Source organism: Scyliorhinus canicula, chromosome 7, assembly GCF_902713615.1.
Source record: "Scyliorhinus canicula chromosome 7, sScyCan1.1, whole genome shotgun sequence".
Lineage (NCBI taxonomy): Eukaryota > Metazoa > Chordata > Chondrichthyes > Carcharhiniformes > Scyliorhinidae > Scyliorhinus > Scyliorhinus canicula.
This window is the reverse complement of record NC_052152.1, coordinates 189,611,755-189,633,092: the sequence shown is the minus strand read 5'-3', so window position 1 is coordinate 189,633,092 and position 21,338 is coordinate 189,611,755. Positions and strand designations below refer to the sequence as shown.

At 44.7% G+C, this 21,338-nt stretch overlaps 1 protein-coding gene across 2 annotated transcripts in view; it reads right to left on the bottom strand.

The window, feature by feature from the left end:
- The window catches only part of lama5 (laminin, alpha 5), a 324,952-nt gene that overhangs the window by 193,065 nt on the left and 110,549 nt on the right, over positions 1-21,338 (bottom strand). For both annotated transcript variants that reach the window (XM_038803518.1, XM_038803519.1), the window contains exons 4-6: positions 14,698-14,816; positions 14,300-14,470; positions 10,062-10,159 (exon numbers count right to left, since the gene is read on the bottom strand). In XM_038803518.1, coding sequence (XP_038659446.1) covers positions 10,062-10,159; positions 14,300-14,470; positions 14,698-14,816 — 388 coding nt within the window. The remainder of the gene's footprint in view (positions 1-10,061; positions 10,160-14,299; positions 14,471-14,697; positions 14,817-21,338) is intronic.

Sequence of the window (21,338 nt, the reverse complement as noted above, 5' to 3'; positions counted from 1 at the left end):
TCTTTGGACTCCAGTTCAAAGACACTGTGGGAGGAAACCGGAGCACCCGGAGGAAACCCACGCACACACGGGGAGGACGTGCAGACTCCGCACAGACAGTGACCCAGCCGGGAACCAAACCTGGGACCCTGGAGCTGTGAAGCATTGATGCTAACCACTATGCTACCATGCTGCCCACCTAGTGGCACTATAAACAAATCAAACAGTATTCAGCTATCTTATGAATAGTTATCCTGTTGGAAATGAAAAGGGCATTTATATAGCGCCCGTCATGGCCTTTACACCCAATGAGGTACTTTTGAAATGTTGACCTGATCTAATGTCTGAAACATGGCAGCCAATTTATGCGCAGCAAGTCCCACAATCAGCCAAAAGACACCAACAAGGGCTGGTTTAGCTCACTGGGCTAAATCGCTGGCTTTTAAAGCAGACCGAGCAGGCCAGCAGCACGGATTGATTCCCGTACCAGCCTCCCCGGACAGGCGCCGGAATGTGGCGACTAGGGGCTTTTCACAGTAACTTCATTGAAGCCTACTCGTGACAATAAGCGATTTTCATTTCATTCATTTCATCTGTTTTTGCGAAGGTGATTGAGGAATAAATATTGGCCAGGACATTGGGGATAACTCCCTGTTCTTCTTTGAAATAGTGCCATGGGATCTTTTATGCCCAAGTTCAACAACAGCTAGGCCTTGGTTTGATGTCTCATCTAAAAGGTGGCACTTCTAACTGCGTAGCACCACCATTACTGGACACTGAAGTGTTAGCCAAAGATTTTGGGCGGGATTCTCTGTCCCGCCGCACCAGATATCTGATGCGGGGTGCCCCCGGGTTTCTCCGTCTCCCCAGCCGGCTAATGGAGTTTCCCACTGTGGGCAGCCTAACGCAGGGGTGAGCAAACTTTTCCGTGCAAGGGCCACATTCAGAAATTCACAATTTTAAAGGGCCGCATAGTATATTAATTAATAGTCCCAGTTGTAACCAATTAGCGTGCGGCATATACCTCAGCGCTTCCCCCGGCGGCATCCTGCCTTTAGCCCTCTTTTTCTCTACTTTTCAAAAATGGCGCTTCACCCGGTTATGATTCTGGGCGCCTCATATAGAACATAGAACAGTACAGCACAGAACAGGCCCTTCAGCCCTCGATGTTGTGCCGAGCAATGATCACCCTACTCAAGTCAACGGATCCACCCTATACCAGTAACCCAACAGCCCCCCCCCCCCCCCAATTAACCTTATTTAAAAAAAAAAATTTTTTATTTTTTTTTCATGACTTGATCTTGGTGGGCCGCATAAAGAACTTTGGCGGGCCGCATGTGGCCCGCGGGCCATAGTTTGCCCACCCCTGGCCTAACGGCTTCAGGAAATCCCCGGGCTGTCGGCGCAATGGAGAATTCCGACAGCCGAGAATCCAGCCCTTTATTTTTAGTCTTGAATCTCTGGGAGGGGGCTCAAGAGGTGAGAATGCTACCAATTGAGCCAAAGCTGACACCATAATGAATGATAAAGACAGATCAATAAGCTGGGTGAGGTGACGGACAGATGGACGAGGTCGGGGGAGGGGGGGACGTCATTTACCATGTGTTTTTTTATTTTCTCCTCCAATATCTCTCTGTGCTATTTCCTACAAAAGTGGCAAAATTCCTCCTGCACACTTTTTAAGTTAATAAAGTAGAATGATTTTGTCTCTAAGCGCTGTTCCGTGTGTTATTAAGACACACAGACCTGGGCAAAATTAGGTTTATGTGGCGCAGTGGTTAGCACTGCTGTCTTTGGGCACCGAGGTCCCAGGTTCGATCCCGACCCTGGGTCACTGTCCATGTGGAGTTCTCCCCATATTTGCGTGGGTTTCATCCCCATAACCCAAAAATGTGAAGGGTAGGTGGATTGGCCAAGCTAAATTGCTCCTTAATTGGAAAAAAAAAAATCATACAATGAAGAAGGAGGCCATTTGGTCCATAGAAACTGCATTGACCCTCTGAAAGAGCACCCTACCTAGGCCCACTCCCCTGCCCTAACCCTGTAAGCCCGTAACCCCACCTAACTTGCACATATTTGGACACTAAGGGACAATTTAGCATGACCAGTCCACCTAACCTGCCCATCTTTAGACTGCGGGAAGGAACCGATGCTCCCGGAGGAAACCAGCGCAGACACGGGGAGAAAGTGTAAATTCCACACAGTCACCCAAGGCCGGAATTGAACCTGGGTCCCTGGCTCTGTGAAGCAACAGCGCTAACCACTCTGCCACCGTGCTGCCCTGCTTCTGCAAGAAAAAGTTTTGACATTTCTTTTGCAAGTCATACCTGTGGCATTTTGATTCAGACATCCTCATCCTTTACACCTAAATTAATTTTTTTTATTCATTCATGGGATGTGGGCATCACTGGCTGTGCCACCATTTGTTGCCCATCCCTAATTGCCCTTAAACTGAGCAATTTACCAGGGAAATTAAGACTCTGGAGTCACATGTAGACCTGACCAGGTAAAGATGGCAGATTTCCTTCCCTAAAGGACATTAGTGAGCCAGACGGGTTTTTAACGACAATTTACGATGATAATTTCCTGGTCATTATGAATGAAACTAGCTTTATGATCCAGATTTATTAATTGAATTCAAATTCCACCAGCTTCCAGCCCAATAGCCTGGGCCTCTGTGTTACTAGTCCAGTGACATTACCACTACACCACAATCTCCCCCTTGAACATGTGCAGTTCAAACTGTAGACTCAGCCAAAAACAAATAGATTGAGCATACCAAAAGTAACGTACCAAAAAAAAAATAATCTCATCAGTGTAGGCTAGACTCTAGAGGTGTAAGTACAACTTGTTGGCCAATTGTACCATCTAGGCTTCCGTCCAAAAATCTTTATGCACAAGATCAACTTGGCGTTTTGGAATTTTTAAAAAACTCTTGCACAATATCAAGATACAAACTACAGAAAGTTTTTTTTAAAAGCTGCAATTCAAAGCATGTAACCCAGAGCCATTCACATGATGACATACAGACTACCAGATGACCACGGCCATTGCCAGGATAAACACCCGGGCCCTTGAGAAACATATAAAAAACCTTCCAGACACTGGCTCTCATCCCTCACTGCTCAGTCCGTGGGATCTTGCAAAGTATTATCCACAGTGAATCAACTGAAAAAGTTTCAGCTGCCAATCACCAACTTTATTCAACAACTTTGGCTCCTCATCTTTCTCTTTGTGAGTTTCTATGCCTCGGAATCTAAGAGGAGCACAATCCATCAGCAATAATCTTGCACAGCTAATATTTGTTTAACCTTAACCTTAAGCGTTTACAACTTTGATTAGCCACCATCAGCTAGAAAACCTTTTGTCTGTTAACAAAGTCTGAGAGCGTGTATTTCTCAGACAGCAGACGAGTGTACTGGAAGCACATCTTCCTCACCAGCCACAATGTAAATATTTCACTGGACAACATCATCTAAGCCGTGAGGTAACTTTCATTCTTGAATTTTTTTTTTGGCACAGAACAACCGACCAGAATGTAATCCAGTGATTAATACGCAGGTTTACCAGCACAAATTATATTCATTGTTATCACAAACATGTACCTAAGGAGCAAGAACTCCTTTTCTGAAATGGTTCAAGCCTGTACCATGTCCTTCTCCTGGCACTCCATCAGCAATAACTTTCTTTCCCCAACATGAAGCCAATGGTTAAGCAGTTTAGCAGCTTTAGTCAAAAACCATGTCGATGTGCCAACATTTTTCCATTTAAGCCCTGTCCTACTTAAAGGACAAATTCTATTGCAAGAACAAACGACAGATATTTTGATAAATAGCCTAAAATTACATCAAGTTCCTGCAAATCTCTGTAGATTTTGAAGGTTAAAGGAGTTCACACTTATAATTTTTAAAAATAGATTTAGAGTATCCAATTAATTTTTCCCAACTAGGGCACAATTTAGCGTGGCCAATCCACCTAGCATACACATCTTTGGGTTGTGGGGGTGAAACCCACACAAACACGGGGAGAAATAATAGTAATTAAGATGTGAATGGGGGCAGCATGGTGGCACAGTGGTTAGCACTGCTGCCTCGCGGCGCCGAGGCCTCAGGTTCGATCCTGGCTCTGAGTCACTGTCCGTGTGGAGTTTGCACATTCTCCCTGTGCAGGGGCAGCACGGTAGCATGGTGGTTAGCATAAATGCTTCACAGCTCCAGGGTCCCAGGTTCGATTCCCGGCTGGGTCACTGTCTGTGCGGAGTCTGCACGTCCTCCCCGTGTGTGCGTGGGTTTCCTCCGGGTGCTCCGGTTTCCTCCCACAGTCCAAAGATGTGCGGGTTAGGTGGATTGGCCATGCTAAATTGCCCGTAGTGTCCTAAAAAGTAAGGTTAAGGGAGAGGTGTTGTTGGGTTACGGGTATAGGGTGGATATGTGGGTTTGAGTAGGGTGATCATTGCTCGGCACAACATCGAGGGCCGAAGGGCCTGTTCTGTGCTGTACTGTTCTATGTTCTATGTAGGTGCATTGGTCACGCTAAATTGCCCCTTAATTGGAAAAATGAATTGGATACTCGAAAAAAATTTTTTAAAAAGAAGACAAAAATAGATGTGAATGTGCAATCCCTTTCTATTCAGGTAAAATCGATCAAAAAATACATTCACAATTGTTGCACATTTTTACCCATCAAGGTAAAATGATTAGAGTGGGCCAATGTTATTTATGCCTGTTGGCATAATATGTTAATATACTAAAGCACATTGTTGCAATACGTATTCCCAGTCTACTCAGCAAGAGCGGCCCTGATACTGCTGGACCATAGGAGGGCAAGTTATATCCCCACATCCATGCCCTGGGATTTCCAGGGCTTTCTCAAAGTGATGTCACTGGGCTTGTACCAGTGGTAGGTGCAGGTCCAGCAGAACAGTGTAAATGGAGTGGGATGGGTTGAAGTTGTCGGACACTGGGACCATCCATAAACTGGGGAGGAGGAAGAGGGGCCAGTAAGCCCTTCAACAAGTAATCACAAACCGTGACCCCACACCTTTCCTGGCTTGAAACTGGAAGTTACTTCAACATTCTTTTGTCATATCAATGACAGCTTTTGGCACAAATGCTAATCGATGCTAATATATTGACATCCTGCTATGAGCAGTTTATTGAAAAAGTGAACCACTGAAATGATAATAACGTGAGCTTCAGGACACGCGTAACTGTAAAATGCAAACTGCATCAGGCCCGTGCTACTCAATAGTTGATTGTTGATTTAAATAGTCAAATGTTGCAGGCAGGCTGACCATACTGATGTATCTGTTCTGGTATGTCGAGTTGGTGGACGGGTTTGTTCTTTCCCCATTGACTGTAAAAGGTATTATTTTGCCACGAGCATGGTCTGTTTCATTTAGTTCTGAGTAGGCCCACACAGCAATATTGCACTAATGGTCAACCCAATCCATGGAGGTCACAAATGTATCTGGTTGAAGACACGAAACAACACACGGTGAAGCCAGGGCTCTATTTCGAGGTTAGGGCTAAGGCCAAGGTAGAGGGAAAGGAACTTTAGTGTGCAGTCTCACCCTGATGAGGACATTTCTGCCAAGCCGAAAGAACATAGAACAGTACAGAACAGAACAGGCCCTTCGGCCCTCGATGTTGTGCCGAGCAAATGATCACCCTACTCAAACCCACGTGTTCACCCTATACCCGTAACCCAACAACCCCCACCTTAACCTTACTTTTTAGGACACTACGGGCAATTTAGCATGGCCAATCCACCTAACCCGCACATCTTTGGACTGTGGGAGGAAACCGGAGCACCCGGAGGAAACCCACGCACACACGGGGAGGACGTGCAGACTCTGCACAGACAGTGACCCAGCCGGGAACCGAACCTGGGACCCTGGAGCTGTGAAGCATTTATGCTAACCACCATGCTACCGTGCTGCCGTGAAGGTGAAGCATTCGTAGATCAGGATACAGTTTCTTTTCTGGTCGGTAAAGGAAGCAAATGCTTCACTTTCTTTTCTACGTTCCAAAATACAGGCAACCTTTTGCCTCATGAAATGATGGCTTGGGCCAAGCTGGTCAACTCTGTGTTAAGCATTGCCTGTTATAGTTCAAGAGCCCCGCTCTGCCACAGTAGTCTCTGCCTTGTTGCTGCAAGAGGAAGATAGTGGGCTGAGAAGATGCATGATTTGCTGACCACTATATTCTCTGGGCCCCTTACTCAGCTAGTTGGGCCTTCCATTTCTCCTCACCTGTTCCAATGCCCCTCTGCACAGTCAATCTCCAGAGGTCACAGCCATTGGTGATGGTCTCCCAGTTGGCTGTGTCAATGTCTGCCATCTTCATATCTCTCTTGCAAGTGTCCTTGTAGCAGAACTTGTGACCCAGTGACCAATTCTCCGCACAGAAAGCCTTTAGATATACAGCTGCCATCCATCCGTTGAATGTGGTCCCGCCATCACAGACCTGGTTGGGTTAGTAATCATAGAATCTATACAGTGCAGAAACAGGCATTCGGCCCACTGAGTCTGCACTGACCCTCTGAAAGAGCATCCTACCTAGGCAGAATCCTACCTAGGCTCAATCCCTCATCCTATCCCATACCTCAAACTAGGGGAAATTTAGCGTAGCCGATCCATCTAACCTGCACATCTTTGGAATGTGGGAGGAAACCGGAGTACCTGGAGGAAACCCACGCAGACACGGGAAGAAAGTGCAAACTCCACACAGTCACCTGAGGTCAGAATCGAACCCAGATCTCTGGCACTGAGGCAGCAGTGCTAACCACTCTGCCACCCATGAGGGTTTGCTGACGGAATTAGCACACTTCAGGACCCCACAGTGATTGTCTTGTTGAGAATTTGACTGACATCGCAAAGGTGGAAACCATTCAGCATTTTCTCTGCGCAGTATATGTTGCCCAGATCTCAGTGCACTGCAGACACGGGCTGTGTGCTGATTAATATAAGGAAAATAAATGATGGGAAATTGGAACAGAATCAAGCACTCCCAGATCCCACATTGCAAACTCCTTTGAGCATTAATTGATCACAAATTTTATTCCTTTGAAAATTGTATGCTTGACTAGTTATTGGAAATCCACAGTGACGTGGATCTCCCTAGAATTGATTAAACTTGTAACGATCTGAACGGGTTGCCCCTTGACCCAAGACCCTTGAATATATAACTTGTAAGGAAGTTTCTAATACTTAAGTTCAGGAAGAAATGCCGTTGAAAACCCCACAACTTCAGACTCAGAGTCAAGAGTTTTACCACGGAGTCAAGGCTGACTCCAACATTTCACCTCCAGCAGTTGGAGCGTTTTGCTTAGAGAATTGAAAACTCAACCACACTAATTTAAAAAGGAAGGAAGAAGTTACAGGGTTCCGCACAGCACTGGCTCAGCAAGATCACTCGCGATGGCCTGGGTTCAGCTTCGCATTTGCGGAATGGGGATTTGCAACACTCAAGCCAAACAGAAAAGCGCAATACTAGCTGACAAAACCCTACCTAACATTCTCGTCACTTCAAGTGTATTCATCTGTGACCATGTGTTAGATAGCTTAGCACGACATTTGCCTGAGGTTAGTGTAACAATTAGGTTCTTTTCAGAGGGAGTGAAGTCAACTGCAAATAATTAAGACGCTGTGCTTGGCATTTGCCCCAGATTTCCTGCCGAATAAGTTTCAAAAAAATGTCTAGGCAACAAGCCGCAGAGTTTATTTGGAAAACCATCAGAGTTGGGTTTTGTGTACTTGAATGGATCAAGGTCGCCACTGCCTGACTCAAAAGGTTCCGTTGACATTTTGGACGAGAGACAGAATGATCGTCTAGCCACAAGAACAGATAAATGATGGGTGAGAATGCAGCTTGCTCTGAATGGGGGGGGTTTAGCTTTCCCTCCCACTGCTACTTCAGCATTAATGCCTCCTTTGAGTTACTGCCAGTGCGGCCAAACGATGCAGAGGTTTCCAAGCCTTGGTGAGATAAACAGTATCGAACATCTCTCAACAGTAAACACTGCAGCTAGTTTTCGTTACAGCCGCACACTAACTCTTAACTAAGCCACTGAAGAAGAAAAAAAGCGAGGCTTGTTTGCTAAAATATAGACATTAAAATGATTTCCTGTTCTCACGGAGGGAAAATAAAAAGAACGGAATTTGATCCCCAAAAGGACGAATAAAAAGCGTGGACTTCCATGAAATAAAAATGGATGTTAGATTTATTTTCAGTCAACACAGACAATAGCCCCAAGTAAAGCAGTCAGCATCACACTGCTTCTTGCAAACTGCCCTGGGAATGACTTTTCAAAGCAACTAAATAAATGAGTGATGTATGTCAAACAGTCTGATGGTGGGCGGGAGGGGATAGATGAACCATTCAATCAAATCATTGTGCTGTAAATTTCTATTATATTATGCATCATAGTTTCCTTCAATAAAGGTTCAAGCTAATATTAGGAAAGGACTGTTTGTCTGCTCATGTACAATATTTATCCGTCTGTACAGACAGCTCCATGAGTCATATTAGTGCCCCGTTTGCCTCCAATCCGCTGTCTAATTTCCTTCCTCTGAACTGCCTTTGATGCTTATCAAGACGTGTTCTCCTTTCTGTCCCCTCCGCCCACTTTCTCAAACTTCCACAAACAGGCATTTTATTTATTCTTGGGATCAGTTTCCTCTGTTGAAATTTTAAGCAACACCATTAGATAGGAGAAACGTTTTAAATGGGATGGTGGGGGTCAGAAGCAAGAGACCTGTTTCACCCTGGCAAATTATAGGTTTTGCGTATCTCATGTATGGTTTGAATATCGGAAGTGGGGGAAAGAATACAGCAATGACTCTCAATGCCCCTGAGCCACTCACAGAACAGGAATAAATCCACCAGAGTTACTCATCCTGCTCATAGCCTGTTCCATTACTCAATTCGATTGTGGCTGATCTCTTATTAACCCCATTTACTGACCCTCGTTCCATATCACTTAATTCTCACTAAGTTCTTTTGTCCTCACAGAAATCTATCAATCTCAAATCTGAATTTTTTTTTAAACTTGACTCAGGATCACTAATGATTTGGGAAAGGAGGTTCATAGTCCCACTGAAATGTAACGAAAGTCACCATAGTCCCAGAGGACCACAGGATGCTCTCCCCTTTTTTGAGAGAGCGCTGACTGGTGGGGACTTAACCTGAGGGTCACCAGACCTCAAGCGAGGAGAAAGGTTGAAAAGGCGGGATTTATCATGGTTAACCTCAGCCAGTACGGGAACTGAAGCCACGCTGTTGCCGTCCTCCACGTCACAAACCAGCCGTCCAGGCAATTCCCACTACCATTCATTTCAAGATGTATTTCCTGACATCGCTTCAGGAAAAGCCTATCTCTGGGTTATTACCAACCGCCTTGGTTCTGACCTCTCGCACCAGAGGAAATAGTTTCTCTCTTTATCGGGTGACCCTGACTAGAAAGCATGCAGACCCCAGTGACAAATGCGTGTCACCAAGCTGTCTGCCCTAGTCCAAAACAATACTGACTACACTTGCGAACAACCATTTAAAATAATGTACTGGCAGGCTGGTAGCACAAAAGACTATGTACCCCAAAATGATACGCTACCTTCAAGAGTACAAAGGGGGAGAAGCATGGCCCTGTGCTTAACTGTATTAGTAAGTTTAACACTGGAATAAAAGTAAAACTAAATTATCTTCTGGGTTTAACTCCCCTTTTGTCACAAACAAAATTAGCTCAAAGCTTTCAGAAAAATAGCATTCCATTTTAAACTATTATTTTTTAAATGTAAATTTAGAGTATCCAATTCATTTTTTCCAATTAAGGGACAATTTAGCATGGCCGATCCACCTACCCTGCACATTTTTGGGTTGTGGGGGTGAAACCCACGCAAACACGGGGAGAATGTGCAAACTCCACACAGACAGTGACCCAGAGCCGGGATCGAACCTGAGACCCAGCGGCGTGAGACTGCAGCAATGCTAACCACTGTGCCACTGTGCTGCCCTCATTTTGAACTATTATGAGGCAACGACGACAGCTCATTCGACTGGTGGGGCACATCGTGTGATACTCACCGATATGGATTAGTAAGATCGTTCGCATCACAAACATCTGCATGACCATTGCAGACACAACGCCCACCTATACTGATATCCTTGATACTGTAGTAATACTGAAAGATAAAAGGATTTTTGGTTCAGAGATCAGATACTTTATCACAGTATTTTACATCAAGAAAAGTATTGTTAGGTGCCCGGCAAACACATACAGATTTACAGACACTCAAACTACAGCGCATAAAACTCAGTTGTTTAATTGGCGGTAGAGGATCACATGTTCAATGAATTTCCTTTATAACAGACCAGGGATCAACGATAACAACTTATATCACAGAATTAACTTAACGGAATGTGCCGAGGCACTTCCCCACAGCATTATAAATAAAATTTAACCCTGATTATATATTACAGCAGAGAATCAAAAGTGTGGTCATAGAGTCATAGCGATCTACAGCATTAAAAATGGCCCTTCGAGTTTGCACATTCTCTCCGTGTTTGCGTGGGTTTCGCCCCCACAAGACAAAGATATGCAGGGTAGGTGGATTGCCATGCTAAATTGCCCCTTAATTGGCAAAAATGAATTGGGTACTCTAAATTTATTTTTAAAAAGGCCTTTCAGCCCATCGCACCTGCGCTGGTCAAGGAAGTAGCTTTGAAGGAATGATGAGGAAAGCACATTAGGAGAGGCAGGGCGGTTTAGGGAGGGAATTCTGGAGCTTAGGTCCTTGGCACCTGAAGAGATGGCCACTAATAGTGATCAATTAAAATTAAGAGAGGTCAGAATTAGATGTACACATTTATCTCAGGGGTTGTAGGGCTGGCGGAGGTTACAGAGATAGGGCAGAGTAATTTGAAAGAAAAAAGGATAAGATTTTTTAAAATCATGGCTTTGCTTAACTAGAAGCAATGTAGGACAGCGAGCACGCAGGTGATAGGTGAATGGGACTTACATAAGAACTAGGAGCAGGAGTAGGCCATCTGGCCCCTCGAGCCTGCTCCGCCATTCAATGAGATCACGGCTGATCTTTTGTGGACTTAGCTCCACTTTCCGGCCCGAACACCATAACCCTTAATCCCTTTTTTCTTCAAAAAACTATCTATCTTTACCTTAAAAACATTTAATGAAGGAGCCTCAACTGCTTCACTGGGCAAGGAATTCCTTTGGGTGAAGAAGTTCCTCCTAAATCTACTTCCCCTTGTTCTGCTTTCACCCACCAGTGGAAACAACCTGCCCGCATCTATCCTATCTATTCCCTTCATAATTTTAAATGTGGGGCAGCACGGTGGCCAAGTGGTTAGCACAACCGCCTCATGGCGCTGAGGTCCCAGGTTCGATCCCGGCTCTGGGTCACTGTCTGTGTGGAGTTTGCACATTCTCCCCGTGTCTGCGTGGGTTTCGCCCCCACAACCCAAAAAATGTGCAGAGTAGGTGGATTGGCCATGCTAAACTGCCACTTAATTGGAAAAAATAATTAGGTAATCTAAATTAAAAAAAAAAATAATAATTTTAAATGTTTCGATAAGATCCCCCCTCATCCTTCTAAATTCCAACGAGTTCAGTCACAGTCTACTCAATCTCTCCTCGTAATCCAACCCCTTCAGCTCTGGGATTAACCTCGTGAATCTCCTCTGCACACCCTCCAGTGCCAGTACGTAGGGCGTGATTCTCCGCAAATGCGGAGAGTCGTAAAGGCTGCCGTGAAACTGGCCGTGTTTCACGGCAGCCTCCGCACCCCCTCCCGGGACCCGATTCTCCCCCCCGGTCGGGGCTAGCAGCGCGGCCCCGTGAAGCACGGCATCGCGGGCTTAGCGACCGTCGCTAAGCCCGCGCGCCAAGCGTCACGGTGGCTGACCCGCACAATGACGTCAGCCGCGCATGCGCGGGTTGGACGGCTCCAACCCGCGCATGCGCGGATGACGTCATCGCGCATATGCGTCAAACCCGCGCATGCGCGGGCCGTCATGCCCCTCAGCCTCCCCGCGGACTGATCCTGCGGGGCGGCAGAGGAACAAAGAGCGCGTGGGTATCGGACCCGCTGCCCGCGATTGGTGCCCACCGATCGCAGGCCCATGCCACCCTTGGCACGGCCGTGGTGCGGCCGTGCCAATCGGTGCCATGGTTGTCCGGGACGACACTTTGCGGCCGTTTTCACAACGGTGAGAACAGGTGTGTTTGCGTTCGTGAAAACGGCCGTAAAGGCCTGGGAACTCGGCCCATCGGCCTGGGGAGAATCGCTGTTCACCGTAAAAAACGCGAGCAGCGATTCGTGTCGTGGGGCGGCCGGGGGGGGGGGGGGGGGGGGGGGGGGGGGAGGAATAGCGGGAGGTCGGGAAAAATGTCGGGAAGGCCCTCCCGCTATTCTCCGACCCGTCGTGGGCAGCGGAGAATCGCACCCGTCCTTTCTCAAATAAGGAGACCAAAACTGAACACAATACTCCAGGTGTGGCCTCACTAACATCTTATACAATTGCAGCATGACCTCCCTAGTCTTAAACTCCATCCCTCTAGCAATGAAGGGCAAAATTCCATTTGCCTTCTTAATCACCTGTTGCACCTGTAAACCAACTTTCTGTGACTCATGCACGAGCACACCCAGGTCTCTGCACAGCAGCATGCTTTAATATTTTATTGTTTAAATAATAATAACTTGGTGAGAGTAAGGGCACAGGCAGTGTTTCAGATGGCCTCAAGTTAACTAAGTGTAGAATCCTGGAAGTCAGCCAGGATTAATAACATCTAGAGGTGACAAAGATATGGGTGAGGGTTTCAGCAGCAGATGAACTGAGGCTGGGATGGAGTCAGGTGAAGATATGGAGGTGGAAGTAGGCAGTAAATGGCATGGATACAAGGACAGAAGCTCATCTCAGTGTCAAATATGACACCAAAGGTGCAAGCTGTCCAGTTCAAGTATTGGGATAAATGGTGTACTTGCATGTTATAAGATTAAATCGTTTAAAAATGTCAATGCTCCATGCAGGGAATACTCTTGTAGGAAATTTTGAAAATCTTTATGCAGGTCCTCATATCCATGAAGAGCAACACACAATAATAACTCACGGATGAAGATTTGCATGTGCTACCACTATGGCCAGTTGATAGGATTCGCACTGAAAAATGATAATATCTTACTCCGTTTAAATATGTTAATTCAGAATTTATCCAGCCTTTGCGATCCGTATTCTAAAACAGATACATTGTATTATTCAGAAACGTATAGAAGAACCCAACACGATGAACTACATTGAGTTGATGACGGGTTGATGAGAACACTATGGCACACATAGGAAGTAAACTGAGGGTGGCACGGTGGCGCAGTGGTTAGCACTGCTGCCTCACGGTGCCGAGGACCCCAATTTGATCCCAGCCCGGGTCACTGACCGTGTGGAGTGTGCACATTCTCCCTGTGTCTCACACTCACAACCCAAAAGATGTGCAGGGAAGGTGGATTGAACATGCTAATGACAGGGTAGATACCAAGAGGATGTTTCCCCTCCTGGAGGAATCTAGAATTAATGGGCATAGTTTCAGAATAAGGGGTCCCTCATTTAAGATAGAGAAGAGGAAGAATTGCTTCTCCCAGGGGATTGTTAATCTTTGGAATTTGGGATCGGTTAGAAGCTGGATCATTGAATATACTCAAGACGGAGTTGGACAAATGTTTGATCGACAAAGGAGTCAAAGGTTATGGGATGTAGACAGGAAAGTGGAGTTCAGGACACGATCAGATCAGCCATCGTGTTTTTACTGAACAACAGAGCAGGCTGAAGGGACTGAATGGCGTAGCGTCGCTCCTATTTCTTTAGTTCTTCAGTACTCTGTATTTTCCCTCCGCACATTTCAGGTCAAGATTGACTAACTCTGGGCAGCACGGTGGCCTAGTGGTTAGCACAACCGCCTCACGGCGCTGAGGTCCCAGGTTCGATCCCGGCTCTGGGTCACTGTCCGTGTGGAGTTTGCACTTTCTCCCCGTGTCTGCGTGGGTTTCGCCCCCACAACCCAAAAATGTGCAGAGTAGGTGGATTGGCCACGCTAAATTGCCCCTTAATTGGAAAAAATAATTGGCTAATCTAAATTTAAAAAAAAAAAAAAAAAAAGATTGACTAACTCAGCTTGGATATGGGGGTCAAAGTTGCGACGTTTATGGTCTTTACTATTCAGAGTTGGAGATGCTACCTCAGCCATCGGGACTACAGATATTTTCACGGCAGATGCATCCACATTAAACACAGTCAGATATATGGTCACCACTCACCCGTCGTGTGACTGTGGGGTCCCGCAAGGCTTTGCCCATCAAATGTCCCAGGAGGGTGTTTGTCCGAAGGAACCGCAGTCGGATATTGGTAGCTTTGGTGAAGTCACGGAGGACAGGAGAATAGGAGAAATTCATGGCTCCTGGTCGTCCATTTACCAACGAAACCACAATCTAAGATTGGAACCCAGGGAAGTTAGTTAACCAGACTGGCAAAGTTTAATGTCACCACTTATTCAATACATCTTCAGCGTCTATAAATTATGGCAAGACATTCATTGGGGTAACTCAAGTAATGCACCAGATCAGACAAAAGAACATTTATTCAGCAAAATTCAAGTTACCCCATCAGTTTCCTAGTTAAAAAAGTGATTTAAGCAAACAGACTCCATTCCACTCACCTCTCCATTTTCCAGAGGCACAATACGTGAATACTCGGTGGTACAGATAGCATCGTCATCCTTTATTATGCGTTCAACAGACTTTGTTCCAAATTTCTCAATGCAATCTCTTTTGGAAGCTGAAGAACAAAGAAGTGATTACACTAAATGGAGGAAGATGGGTAGCTTGTTGTATGGTTAAGAAAATTAAATCTAAGAGTTATTACATTGTTGATCATCTAATTAGTAAAACAAACCCTAATGGGAATATAAATCAGGCAAGTCAGCAAAACATGGTGAAGAATTTCCAAACTGGTATCCATTTTCTCCATTATCAACAAATTGGAAAGACGTCTTGCAGGTTAAAAGATAATTAAAAGTTACAAACATAAGTCAAAAGCTCCACCTGTGTTAGAACATAGAACATAGAAGAACATAGAACAGTACAGCACAGAACAGGCCCTTCGGCCCTCGATGTTGTGCCGAGCAATGATCACCCTACTCAAACCCACGTATCCACCCTATACCCGTAACCCAACAACCCCCCCCCCCCAACCTTACTTTTTAGGACACTACGGGCAATTTAGCATGGCCAATCCACCTAACCCGCACATCTTTGGGCTGTGGGAGGAAACCGGAGCTCCCAGGGGAAACCCACGCACACACGGGGAGGACGTGCAGACTCCGCACAGACAGTGACCCAGCTGGGAACCGAACCTGGGACCCTGGAGCTGTGAAGCATTTATGCTAACCACCATGCTAACGTGCTGCCCACAAATGGAGGAAACTCGAGTAACCTCTCCTCGTAGCTTAATCTCTGTAGTCCAGGTATCATTTTTGTAAATCTACGTGCACTCCCTCCAAGGCCAAAATATCCTTCCTACGGTGTAGTGCCCAGAACTGCTCACAGTACACCAAGTCAGGTCTAACCACTGTTTTATATAGCTGCAACATAACCCCTGTGTCTTTATATTCCAATCCTTTAGATGTAAAGGCTAACATTCCATTAGCCTTTTTGATTATTCTCTGCACTTGTTCATGACATTTTAAAGATCAGCCTGGGCTGAACCCTCAAGTTCTTTGGACATCCATTGTACTTAACCCTTGTCCATTTAGAAAGTACTCTACTCTATCCTTTTTTTGGTCCAAAATGCATAACCTTACACTTGCTTACACTGAATTCTATCTGCCACAATTTTGCGCATTTACCTAGTTTGTCACTATCTCCTTGCAATGTTATGCGATCATCTAGGCTGTCTACAATGCCACCTAACTTTGTATCGTCTACAATTTGGATATATGACTTTCTATGCCATCATCCAAGTCATCAATGAATAGTGTCAATAATTGAGGCGCCAACACAGATCCCTATGGACACCACTACTCACATCCTGCCAATTAGAGTAATTACCCATTATCCCCACGATCTATCACCTGCCACTCAACCAATTTCCTAATCATGTTAATAAGTTGCCCTCAACTCCGTGGGCTTCCACCTTAGTTAACGGTTTCTTGTGCGGGACGTTAACAAATGCCTTCTGAAAGTCCATATAAATAACATCCATAGACATTCCCCTGCCCACTACCTTAGTCACCTCTTCAAAAAATTAAACATGAATGTATGATGCAAATGACTGGAAACAGTAGAACAATAAAGTGGGAATGCCACCCCCTCAAGAAAGAGCAATATTGGGATTGAATCCAGGAACACAGGTTACATTTTTATCAATTCCTTCCAATTAACTATCTTCCGAACTAGATGTTGACAGCCTCACCTACGAGGCAGGGGACATGGCGAACCTGCATTACTAACGCAGTTGGAATGATATAAGTGACCATTCTTGTCCTCACCGGTGCTCTGCCAGAGCAACTGGGCTAGTTTCACTCCAACCGTCTTACATTGGTGCCTTCCGAGTTCTTGATCTTTCTGCCAAAGGCAACAGTTTCTCCCTTCTAGTCTGCCTGGACCCCTCAGGATTTTGAAAATCTCTATCAAACCTCCTCCTCCTGACCTTCTCCTCTGAGGGGATCAACCTTAGCTTCTCAGACGCACTAATGAGTGCATCTACAGAGATGTGGCTAGTTTTAAAAGGAACTAACGCAAATAAAAAAAAATTGCCAGCATATAAAAAACATCTGAAGCTTGTACCAGCTTCAAACTGCATAACACTGCAGACACAACTTTTAGTGTTGGTTAAATGGACTTCAGTTTAAAATAAGCATTCCCCAAAAGTAGATCTTTCTTTACCCTTTGTGTATTTTGTAGTGTTTAAAAGGTTTTCTCACAATGTTTAAAATGCTTAGCTATCAATTTCAAATGTTCAGTGCTGTAAAATAGACTTCAAGAGCAATGCGGACCTACAGAACATGTCAGAGTAATCTGACTTTGTTAACAGACATCCTTGTATAAAATGACACCCCCCCCCAATAAAATAAATTTAATTCTATCCCCAAGTAATGACTGAAAAGCTTACGATAAAATTTCAAAACTTGCAATGTGTCCACCTTTTATGTTGGTCGACACCTACAATCTGGTTTTCCTCTCCATTCCTTCTCATTTCAATTAACAGATTCCTTTCCTATTTGGCAATACTTCCTCTCTCCTGCTGCTGATTTTAAGATTCAGTTCTTTTCCTAACCTGCTGGGTAGCCTGCTGTAATTTTAAAGATCAGCCTGGGTTGCAGTCAAAGTTAAGAGGGAAAGTTGCCATTCAATTATCGCAATGCTGGGGGAGTGAAGCAGAGCAACGGCTGATAGGAATGTCGTGCTTGCTGCGAGCTACCCCAAATTTAGAGAAATCGTTCAGCCAGGGCAGAATCTGAAGGAGGATAACAAAGCAACCCTTCTCTATTTTATCTAAAAAAAAAACAGCAAAAACCTAAAACCTTCTGCGCAAGAAAGTCTTCCTTTCTTTGACTTATCATCATTCATCAGCCATGATCAAAATGAATGGTGCAAAAGGTTAGAACGGCCGAATGGCCTCCTCCTTCTCCTATTTTCAATGTTTCTTTGGCTTCTAAAGAAAGAAAAGCACAAAACTCCCCATCTGTATAAGAGTGAAAAATGTACTTTATTAAGAGAGTACGTAAGGTTTCTAGAAACAACACATCTTATGACATCACAGTATTAACAATAATTTATACTGTATTGTGCCTTTAATGTAATAAAACATCAGAAGGCACTTCGGCTTTTAGAAACCAAATATGACATATCAGTATTATAGAACCAGCTGCAGAGCGTCAAAGACTGCATCTGCTCTTCTGTTGTGTGGCTTAGACTTTATATTTAAAAACATCTATTTAGCACATCATCTAAGAGAGCCCTGTGAACAGAAGAGTAGATCGTACCATACTACAGAATTCAATTAAAATTATCCAAAAACCCTCAGCTTTGAAATGACAATGTGTGCAAACCGCTACGGTGGGAATTTTAACCCCCAAACAGCAAAGCAATATCATGATCAACTAACATTAAAAAAAGTCTATGAAACCTGTCCAGAAATGGCAGCAGGAAGCCTGGCCCACTTTAACAAACGGATCTTATTAAAATGTAGCTAGTTGACCTCCATACCAAAGCTTCCGGGTTACGTCACATGACCTGGATGTAAAAAGGGTTGGGGATCTGAGGGGTAAGAGCTCGGAAGAGAAGGGAAGTGGAAAGGGGGTTCTGGGGAGCCAGTGGGTTCATCTGAGGTGTGGGAGCAGCAGCCTGATCCAGAAAGCCTTACACCTCTGATTCTGGTCCTACGAAAGGATATTTCTAAACCTTTTCAGATAGATTAATTTTATCCTCTGACTAGGTTGTCAGAAGGCTGGCTATGGACGATCCATAGGTGTCAGGGTTCTATTGAGAGAATAACACCACTGTGTGCAGAATTGTACCAGACTCCCACCTAACTCTCACCAGTCTGAAAAATCAGGCATGTTATAATTGCAACTGAGTGGGTAGAGGGTGGGTATTTCAGTCGCTCCTATGCAACTGATGACCCAGTCTGATCCCACTGGACAGGGAGAGTGTAAAAACACCACACAAGTGTTCATAATGAGTGCTCACATCCACTATTTTAAACAGAGGCATTGAATGGTTTTCAAGTCATAATGCCTTTGCTATCACGGCGCTGAGGACCCAGGTTCCATCCTGGCTCTGGGTCACTGTGGGGAGTCTGCACATTCTCCCCGTGTCTGCGTGGGTCTCACCCCCACAACCCAAAGATGTGCAGGGTAGGTGGATTGGCGACGTTAAATTGCCCCTTAATTGGGAAAAACAAATTGCGTATTCTAAATTTATATTTTAAAAAATGTCTTTGCTGATGGAGTTGATCTAATGAATTTATCGTTAATGTATTTAGCATGTATATAGTTAATAAGCACTGGCTTTAACTATTAGCTTCACTGTGCTTATGGATATCATGGGGGGGGGGGGGGGGGGGGGGGGCAGTCAATGGTATAAATATAATCCGTGCACTGAACAGAAAATACCAACTTCTACCAGCACCGAGTTACAATAGAAATTACCATGACGTTTGCACAGATTTTGTGTTTTTATTAGAGGTGGTATTTTAACAATTGTAAGGAGAAACATTTCATCAAAACAGGGGGGGAAAAACATTTGGTACACACCACAATGTTCCTCAGTGTGGAAACACCCGGCTGATAAAGCTGCTGATGCAGCAGGACAAACAGGAAAAGCAATAACACTTAGAGATTTAATTAGCCCAGCCACACATTTACTTGGGGAGTTAATTATCCTTCAATAAACTCCATACCAAAAGGCCAGTTCGTGACCACGCATCTTTACCTCAACATTTTACATTTGTGCCAAAGTTCTAAAGAAGCTAAACAAATGTAAACGTCCTGTCCTTTACCTGGCACCAGAAGACAACGACTTCTATTTCGATAAAAGTTTTGACATAGGTAAACTTCCCAAGACACTTCAAAGCGAAGTTATCAAACAAAACTCAACACAAAGCTGAGAAGCAAATGTGAGGGCAGGTGACCAAGAGTTTGGCCAAAGAGGTCGATTTTAGGAAGTGACTTAAACATATCAGAACAAATATAATTCCAGCTTGATCGAGCATTGCAGAATGAATTCTTGGGGGCGGGGTGGGGGCAGCAGAATTTACACCCCTCTCAATATTTCTCCCCTTAAAGTCAACCAAGAGCAAAATCAGGGATGGGATTGCAAAACAGCCATCAAACCCGAGGTCGCTAGTTTCCTTCCTCGCTGCTCAGGTTAGATTTACCCCATTAGACTAGGAAATGTTCTTGATGCAGTGCAAGCAGTGAAACAGAACCTTGCCCCAGAGATGAATTTCATGCTAACTTAAACTTCATAACCCGAAGCTGCTGTTGTTGTGTTATCATTTGATTTTTTGCATGCTGAGGCCAATTTCCAAAGCACCAGAGCAACAATTAATCAACCAAACAAACAGCACTATGTTCATGTGCAGTTGATTGTAAGCGAAGGCTTGCAATGTTATTTATGACCTCCTGATACCAGAGAAAGACCCATACACGGGTTAACGTCATAGAGCCAATTCTATAACTTTGATGACTGCTGTTTTATTTTGTTTTATAAATTTAGAGTATTCTTTTTTTTCCAATTAAAGGGCAATTTAGCGTGGCCAATCCACCTACCCTGCATTACTTTCTTTGGGTTGTGGGGGCTAGCCCACGCAGACCCGGGGAGAATGTGCAAACTCCATACGGACAGTGACCCAGGGCCGGGATCGAACCTGGGACCTCAGCGCCGTGAGGCAGCAGTGCTAGCCATTGTGCTACCGTGCCGCCCCTGGCTGCTGTTTTATACTGCCCCAACCATACCTTGGGCGAAGGCTTCAAACTGTAAATAGCTTTTGGTCAGCTGTCCTCCCTGTAGTCCCTCACTAATGTTAAAAATTTAAACCGCGAAATGAAAAATAAACAAAAATGGATCGTCAACGTGTCCTTTCTAATACTCAGCTACAAATCACAAATTACTGCCTCAAAACGATTTAAGATGGAGAAAGCAAATGAGTTCAGAAACCACCTGTAAAGTACAGAATCCACAGTAAAGCACTTAAGACATCTGAATACAAGAGGAACAGGAAAAGACCAGACCGTCCCTCGAGCCTGCTCCACCGGTTATTAAGACCCTCAAGCTCAACCCCACTTGCCTATGTGCTCCTGATATCCCTTGATTCCCTTAATGTCCAAAAACCTATTCATCTCAACCTTTAATATCCTCAATCCTCAGCTCTCCAGGATGCAGAAGTCCAAAGATTGCCACCCCTCAGCACTTCACATTTAAACCATCTGTCGGGCACCATCTTTGATCCAACTGAACAACTGCGTTAACAATTGTTGGTTTTGTGCAGTTTTAATCTGAATGACCGTAGTGACAAAAGTGAAAGACATGCCTTTCTCCTCTCTTTCACCTCCATGCCCATGCACGCTGAGCACTAAAACAATAGTTGGAACGGAATAAATCACAAACAAAATGGTGGACATTAGCGCCACTGCCAGTTACTTTGTCAACTTAGTCCATACACTGAAGTGAAGAAAGCATTTAGGAAGGATATCTTTCTTTGATCAGGATTACTTGGACAGGATAAGTTCATATATGGAACAAACTAGCTCAAATCAGATTTTTTTTTCCCCCGACGGGCTATCGCCGCTCTTTT